An 8510-nucleotide genomic window follows, 5' to 3' on the forward strand; every position below is an offset into this window, starting at 1 on the left:
CCTAGAGAGGAACCAGGCTCTGAGGGGTGGCCATTCCTCTACTGGCTGTACTGGGTAGAGAGGAATCAGGCTCTGAAGAGTGGCCATTCCTCTCCTGTCTGTACCTGGTAGAGAGGAACCAGGCTCTGAAGAGTGGCCATTCATCTCCTGTCTGTACCTGGTAGAGAGGAACCAGGCTCTGAGGGGTGGCCAGTCCTCTACTGGCTGTACTGGGTAGAGAGGAATCAGGCTCTGAAGAGTGGCCATTCCTCTACTGGCTGTACTGGGTAGAGAGGAACCAGGCTCTGAGGGGTGGCCAGTCCTCTACTGGCTGTACCTGGTACAGAGGAACCAGGCTCTGTGGGGTGGCCAGTCCCTTCCTGGCTGTACTGGGTAGAGAGGAACCAGGCTCTGGGGGGTGGTCAGTCCTCTCCTGTCTGTACCTGGTACAGAGGAACCAGGCTCTGAGGGGTGGACAGTCCCTTCCTGGCTGTACTGGGTAGAGAGGAACCAGGCTCTGAGGGGTGGCAAGTCTTCTCTTGGCTGTACTGGGTAGAGAGGAACCAGGCTCTGAGGGGTGGCCAGTCCTCTTCTGGTTCATCTCTCCTCTCTCATTCTAGAGAGGAACTAGGCTCTGAGGGGTGGCCAGTCCTCTCCTGGCTCATCTCTCCTCTCTCATTCTAGAGAGGAACTAGGCTCTGAGGGGTGGCCAGTCCTCTCCTGGCTCATCTCTCCTCTCTCATTCTAGAGAGGAACTAGGCTCTGAAGGGTGGTCAGTCCTCTCCTGGCTGTATCACAATAAAAACAATGAAAGACGTCTGTGTATATGTACAGTACCTGGATATTTTGTTGACCTCTCTGTGGTTCATGGTGTTCAGGACAGAGGAGTCCCCCACCCTCTTCCTGATCCAGAGCTCTATCCCTATCCGCGTGTAGAGAAACAACATGGCTGCCATGGGCATCAGGAACAGAGCGACCATGATGAAGGTGGTGTACACTTGTCTGTGGATCAGGGAACGCCAACGCTCCTGACAACACACGTGGTGGTGGTCGTACAGGAAGTCATACTTCACCTGGGAATGGAGGGGGAAACACATCAATGAATCATTCAATCACAGCTTTTGGTTTTCTGGAATGATTCTGAAAGCGACCGATTTGGTTAGGTTATGTTCGGTTAGGTCAGGTCAGGTTAAGTCAGATTAGGTTTGGTTAGGTCAGGTTAAGTTAGGTTAGGTCAAGATAGATCAGGTTAGATCAGGTCAGGTTAAGTCAGATTAGGTTTGGTTAGCTCAGGTTAAGTTAGGTTAGGTCAAGATAGATCAGGTCAGGTTAAGTTAGGTCAGGTCAAGTTAGGTAAGGTCAGATCAGGTTAAGTTAGGTCAGATTAGGTTTGGTTAGGTCAGGTTAAGTAAGTTAGGTTAGGTCAAGATAGATCAGGTTAGATCAAGATAGATCAGGTTAGGTCAGGTTAAGTTAGGTCAGGTCAGGTTAAGTTAGGTCAGGTCAGGTTAAGTTAGGTCAGGTCAGGTTAAGTTAGGTCAGGTCAGGTTAAGTTAGGTCAGGTCAGGTTAAGTTAGGTCAGGTCAGGTTAAGTTAGGTCAGGTCAAGTTAGGTAAGGTCAGATCAGGTTAGGTCAGGTTAAGTAAGTTAGGTTAGGTCAAGATAGATCAGGTTAGGTCAAGATAGATCAGGTTAGGTTAAGTTAGGTTAGGTTAAGTTAGGTCAGGCCAGGTTAAGTTAGGTCAGGCCAGGTTAAGTCAGGTCAGGCCAGGTTAAGTCAGGTCAGGCCAGGTTAAGTTAGGTCAGGCCAGGTTAAATCAGGTCAGGTTAAGTTAGGTCAGGCCAGGTTAAGTTAGGTCAGGCCAGGTTAAGTTAGGTCAGGTCAGGCCAGGTTAAGTTAAGTCAGGCCAGGCCAGGTTAAGTTAGGTCAGGCCAGGCCAGGTTAAGTCAGGTCAGGCCAGGCCAGGTTAAGTCAGGTCAGGCCAGGCCAGGTTAAGTTAGGTCAGGCCAGGCCAGGTTAAGTTAGGTCAGGCCAGGTTAAGTTAGGTCAGGCCAGGTTAAGTTAGGCCAGGTTAAGTCAGGTCAGGTCAGGTCAGGTTAAGTCAGGTCAGGTTAAGTCAGGTTAGGCCAGGTTAAATTAGGCCAGGTTAGGGTTAGGTCAGGTCAGCTTCTTTGGTGCCAGGATGTTTACTGTAAGCGTTTTGGATGTGATTTAAAGCTACAGTAGCTGTGATGTGAGGCCACCCTGAGGGGCTTGACATACCTCTAGTTGCTGTACGAACAGCATTGGGGATCCCACAACCACTGATGCACTCCATACAAGTCCTGCACAAAGAAAACATGTCTCAATACAATGACTTCCTCACAATACCACAAGTAATACATCATATACTGTACACATATGAAGAGTTTCTCTCCAAAACACTGTATCCACCAATTTTTCACATCATGTGTGTGTAAAATTTTACCATTATCATATTTTTGATTAATAGATTTTAGCTGTGTATTACAATGAGTTTGTTGCAATACGCTATCCTGTATTTCTATTGGGTAGCTGGAGTAGAATGTTCCTATCCTGTATTTCTATTGGGTAGCTGGAATAGAATGTTCCTATCCTGTATTTCTATTGGTTAGCTGGAATAGAACGTTCCTATCCTGTATTTCTATTGGGTAGCTGGAATAGAATGTTCCTATCCTGTATTTCTATTGGGTAGCTGGAATAGAATGTTCCTATCCTGTATTTCTATTGGGTAGCTGGAATAGAATGTTCCTTGGGTAGCTGGAATAGAATGTTCCTATCCTGTATATCTATTGGGTAGCTGGAATAGAATGTTCCTATCCTGTATGTTTAACATATGAATTCAACACACAAGTCTAGCATCATGCCATAGTGTTTGGTTAGAGTTAGGGTGCCATTTGGTACGAGACCTATCTCCTATACACACTGAACAAAAATACAAACAAAGATCCCAGCAATGTTCCATACACACAAAAAGGGAATTTCTCTCAAATTTTTGTACACATTTGTTTACATCCCTGTTAGTTAGCATTTCTCCTTTGCCAAGATAATCCATCCACCTGACAGGTGTGGCATATCATGAAGCTGATTAAAAAGCTTGATCATTACACAGGTGCACCTTGTGCTGAGGATAATAAAAGACCACTCTAAAATGTGGAGTTTTGTCACACAACACAATGCCACAGATGTATCAAGTTGAGGAGCATGCCATTGGCATGCTGACTGCAGAAATGTACACCAAAGCTGTTGCCAGAGAATGTATTCATGTTAATTTCACTACCATTGTGAGAGGATAGTAAGATGAAAGATGATAAAGATAAGATAAAAGATGGAGGTCAGGTCAAGACATTTTCCTTCTCTTTTTGTTGTCAGTACCTCGGAGCTTTATGTTTTTTCCCCACTTATCTACACACCATACTCCACTGTTTTTGTATATTATGAAAGAAATTCAACCATAACTGAAGAACTCTCATATGCTACTATGCAATTCCATTTAAAAAAAAAAATCTCCATCTTTTATCATCTTTCATCTTACTATCCTCTCTCAATATCTGTACCTAGTGACCTAGTGTCCTCTCCTCTTCTTCTCCCACTCTCCTCTTCTCCCACTCTCCTCTCCTCTTCTCCCACTCTCCTCTCCTCTTCTCCCACTCTCCTCTCCTCCCACTCTCCTCTCCTCCCACTCTCCTCTCCTCTCCTCCCACTCTCCTCTCCTCTTCTCCCACTCTCCTCTCCTCTTCTCCCACTCTCCTCTCCTCTTCTCCCACTCTCCTCTTCTCCCACTCTCCTCTTCTCCCACTCTCCTTTCCTCTTCTCCCACTCTCCTCTCTCATTTCTTCTCTTCCCCACCCTTCCTTCTCTGTTCTCACTGACATACACCATTAAGACAAAAGCAGAAGGAGTGTTTATTTTTAAAAGCATACCTACCTAGCATCTTGTATGCTCTTTTCGGAGTGTACTGCCTCCTCATTTTCAAGGGGTAGACAATTCCCTGGTACCTCTCCACGGCGATGCAGGTCATTGTGAGAATCCCCGTCACTATGGCCATAGTCTGAACAAAAGGAATCGTCTTGCAGATGAGAACACCTATGAAGAGAAGGGGTTAGAAGTGTCACTCAAAAAAAACACACTGTACATGGAACAAGCAGAAGTTTCCTCATATGTTCTCATTGGCTGCGGTTACACAGACCAATTCCGATCTTTTCTCACTCATTGGTATTTTGACCAATCAAATCAGCTCGTCAAGAATTGGGCAACATATCATAATTGAGCTGCCTGTGTACTGCAGCCGGTATGGCTCTCGTTATATAACTGCATGGGGAAATTCGTGTGTTGGTAACCTTCACTCCTAAATCCCCTGGCTTCGATGTATAGTCCCCGAGAAGGCTGATCCTCACCCATTCAAACAAAATAGGCTATTTTGTGACAATTCACAGAATAACCTTTAATCACAAAACGAATGTGATATTGCTTGCTCTAAATCTTGTGTGAAATACTGAAAAAGGTGAAATAACTCTCAAGCCACCTATAAACCCTAATGTCCGGCAAACCAGAACATCGATTAAAAACTGTTTACTTAGACTACAACTATGGAAATAAAATACTCTGTAAGGCACTGCTCTGTAGCCTATTACCTCACACGTTGGTTGGTTTTTAACGTCAACATTATGACTGATGGGTTGAGTGACCCACATCTATCAATTTCATTCAACTGTAGAAGGCACCAGAAGGCAATAATACACTGAGATTCTCTTGAAATTATTTTAAAAAACGCTCTGCAAACACAACCCGTTCATAAATCAATGAGTGTCAAGGCTCAGATTGTAATATTCATAAACTACTGCCAAATTGAATGCACATCCATATTATTATAGGATGGAAAACACCACAACGATTACATATAGGCTTCTAAAGTTTATTCAAACTATCAATGACAGTACCCACTGGGCACATAAATCAATCCAACGTCTAATTCCACTTTAGTTCAATGTAATTTCATTGAAACGACGCGAAAATCATGTTAATTCAACCAGTAGACATTCCGTGCAGAGCAGACAGCTGTTGATGGAATCATGGAACATAGGAACTCACCTCCGAGCCATTCCGAGGAGATGTTCTGCAACAAGGTGAACGGGATACAGAAGAATGTGATAAGAAGATCGCTCACCGCCAGAGAACAGATGAAGATATTAGTGGAGGTCTGTATTGCTCTTTTACGCACCACTATGTAGACAACCAAACTGTTTCCAACCAAAGCCAGGACGAATATGATAGCATACATAATGACGAAAGTAGTCTTAGCGCCCAACGGCAACTCGGGGACGTAGACAAGCGGCTGTATGTTGTAAGACTCGATGAACTCTTGTCGCGTTAAATTGTAATGTTGTAGCATCTCTTGCAGAACCTCGGGTGTTATTTTCGTGGACCCCATTTCTGTTGCCGTTGTCATTTTCTAGGATTTTATGTACATTCCAGTAGTACAGCCACTACAGACAGATGTATTTTCCCACGAAACGTGTGTGTTATACACGTGTGGCTGATTAGGCTACTCCAAGCAGTGCGCACTGGTGCGCTCCTCCAAAAAAACATATTTCCACTGTGCTGCGGCTAGATAGTGCATTTCTCCGGTGTCCAGAGGCAAGAGGAACGTGTCTGAGTGACACTTCTAGCCTATACCGCACGTTGTTAGTCTGCTGTTGTTGCTGTGGGCGTATAACCTCTGTCCGTCAAGGGGTGGAACACCCAATTAGCTGTCATTCCAGGCCTCAAAAGACAGAAGACGCACACGCACACGCACAGCTTTATGGAAAGAGATTCATATTTTTTGTTTGTGTGATTTTGTGCTTTTCATCATAGCCTATACAAGATTGAGGTCTCATGAAAAGGTCATTCCTGGTTTTGATCCTTGTGTTCAATTCCCTGAACTCATATAGAGGAGGAGTCAATCAACTTGTCTTATCATTGCATCTACTCGAGTTAGTTACATAGTAATTTGTTTTTGTGCACAGTGCTCTTCAGAGATGCGCTGTTCGACAACAACACACTTCCTTTGCAAACAGATGGCTGTGATTCTATTATACAGTCCTATCTCAGAACTGTTATGGGGATTCTGACAAGGGTCCCGTCTTTCAATCAAATGTTTTGTGTATATATAGTACTTTTCAAGTACAGCCTGCATGAACATTACACTTGGACTCAACATATATATGGATTTATGTAATTGGGTGCAAGTTACCCATTGTTTGTTAAGGATGATTTTTCTATATTGTGTTGAGTCTCCAAGCAACATGGGAAACATTGGACCCTAAGTGAGAGGCTGTGTTGGGAGCTGAGTCTCCTCGCGACATGGGAAGCATTGGACCCTCAGTGAGAGGCTGTGTTGGGAGCTGAGTCTCCTAGCGACATGGGAAGCATTGGACCCTAAGTGAGAGGCTGTGTTGGGAGCTGAGTCTCCTAGCGACATGGGAAGCATTGGACCCTAAGTGAGAGGCTGTGTTGAGAGCTGAGTATCCTAGCAACATGGGAAGCATTGGACCCTAAGTGAGAGGCTGTGTTGGGAGCTGAGTCTCCTAGCGACATGGGAAGCATTGGACCCTAAGTGAGAGGCTGTGTTGGGAGCTGAGTCTCCTAGCGACATGGGAAGCATTGGACCCTAAGTGAGAGGCTGTGTTGGGAGCTGAGTCTCCTCGCGACATGGGAAGCATTGGACCCTAAGTGAGAGGCTGTGTTGGGAGCTGAGTCTCCTAGCGACATGGGAAGCATTGGACCCTAAGTGAGAGGCTGTGTTGGGAGCTGAGTCTCCTAGCGACATGGGAAGCATTGGACCCTAAGTGAGAGGCTGTGTTGAGAGCTGAGTATCCTAGCAACATGGGAAGCATTGGACCCTAAGTGAGAGGCTGTAGATTGTGGAGAGGCTGTTGATTGTGGGGAGGCTGTAGACTGTGGGGAGGCTGTAGACTGTGGAGAGGCTGTAGATTGTGGGGAAGCTGTAGATTGTGGAGAGGCTGTAGATTGTGGAGAGGCTGTAGATTGTGGGAGGCTAAAGATTTTTGGGAGGCTGTAGATTGTGGAGAGGCTGTAGATTGTGGAGAGGCTGTAGATTGTGGAGAGGCTGTAGATTGTGGAGAGGCTGTAGATTGTGGAGAGGCTGTAGATTGTGGAGAGGCTGTAGACTCTGGAGAGGCTGTAGACTGTGGAGAGGCTGTAGATTGTGGAGAGGCTGTAGATTGTGGAGAGGCTGTAGATTGTGGAGAGGCTGTAGATTGTGGGGAAGCTGTAGATTGTGGAGAGGCTGTAGATTGTGGAGAGGCTGTAGATTGTGGAGAGGCTGTAGATTGTGGAGAGGCTGTAGATTGTGGGGAGGCTGTAGATTGTGGAGAGGCTGTAGATTGTGGAGAGGCTGTAGATTGTGGAGAGGCTGTAGATTGTGGGAGGCTAAAGATTTTTGGGAGGCTGTAGATTGTGGGGAGGCTGTAGATTGTGGAGAGGCTGTAGATTGTGGAGAGGCTGTAGATTGTGGAGAGGCTGTAGATTGTGGGAGGCTAAAGATTTTTGGGAGGCTGTAGATTGTGGGGAGGCTGTAGATTGTGGAGAGGCTGTAGATTGTGGGGAGGCTGTAGATTGTGGAGAGGCTGTAGATTGTGGAGAGGCTGTAGATTGTGGAGAGGCTGTAGATTGTGGAGAGGCTGTAGATTGTGGAGAGGCTGTAGATTGTGGAGAGGCTGTAGATTGTGGAGAGGCTGTAGATTGTGGAGAGGCTGTAGATTGCGGGGAAGCTGAAGACTGTAGGAGGCTGAAGACTCTGGAGAGGCTGTAGACCAGTGATCATCAACTAGATTCAGCCGTGGGCCGATTTTGTTCTTGAGCGGATGGTCGGGGGGTCGAAACACGCTGTAGACTGTGGAGACGATTGTAAACTGTAGGGAGGATGTAGACCATGGTTCCCCAACATGCGGCCAATGACATCATCAACCAATTAGTATACGATTAGTAGGAAATTAATACTCCCAATTGGTCCAAATCACACGATGCACACCGATGATGTCATGGTAAACACTGATCTCCGTGAGCGAGCTGCTGGAGATCAGTGTTTACCATGACATCATCAGTGTGCATAAGTGTGATTTGGACCAATTGGGAGTAGGCGTTGCCTACTAACTGTCTACAAGCGGGATCGGATTGAATCCTGGACTAAATGAGAGTGTCTGTGCTTTTTAAACTGTTCGTTCTCTAGCTGTCAAAATCATGATATGTTTATTCAATGTTACTGTCAACGGTGTAGGTCATTGTGTTTTAATTTACACAAAAAGGTACCTTGCCATTGGTTAATTGTTCATCTGTTGCCACCAACAACGCTCTGTTATACCATAACAACACATGACTCCTGATTAACATGTCATGTGTTCCTTAGCATCTGAAGAAACTGCTTTGAAATTGGAATAGCTTCATACCAAGCTGAGGTATCAAGGCTAAGGCTCTTCTCATTAGGGACTCCCCCCCCCCCCCCTGCCTA

At 45.7% G+C, this 8510-nt stretch overlaps 1 protein-coding gene across 1 annotated transcript; it reads right to left on the reverse strand.

The window, feature by feature from the left end:
• Positions 1 to 816: 816 nt before the first annotated feature.
• On the reverse strand, positions 817 to 5447 carry LOC139401496 (pyroglutamylated RF-amide peptide receptor-like; the record flags this gene model as incomplete). The annotated part of the gene is made up of 4 exons (XM_071145706.1): positions 5090 to 5447; positions 3926 to 4084; positions 2243 to 2304; positions 817 to 1052 (listed from the first exon to the last, which is right to left on the reverse strand). Coding segments are annotated over exons 1-4 (815 nt in total), but the record flags the coding sequence as incomplete, so codon positions are not given.
• Positions 5448 to 8510: the final 3063 nt, after the last annotated feature.

This window comes from Oncorhynchus clarkii, unplaced genomic scaffold (assembly GCF_045791955.1).
Source record: "Oncorhynchus clarkii lewisi isolate Uvic-CL-2024 unplaced genomic scaffold, UVic_Ocla_1.0 unplaced_contig_13020_pilon_pilon, whole genome shotgun sequence".
Taxonomy (NCBI): Eukaryota; Metazoa; Chordata; class Actinopteri; order Salmoniformes; family Salmonidae; genus Oncorhynchus; species Oncorhynchus clarkii.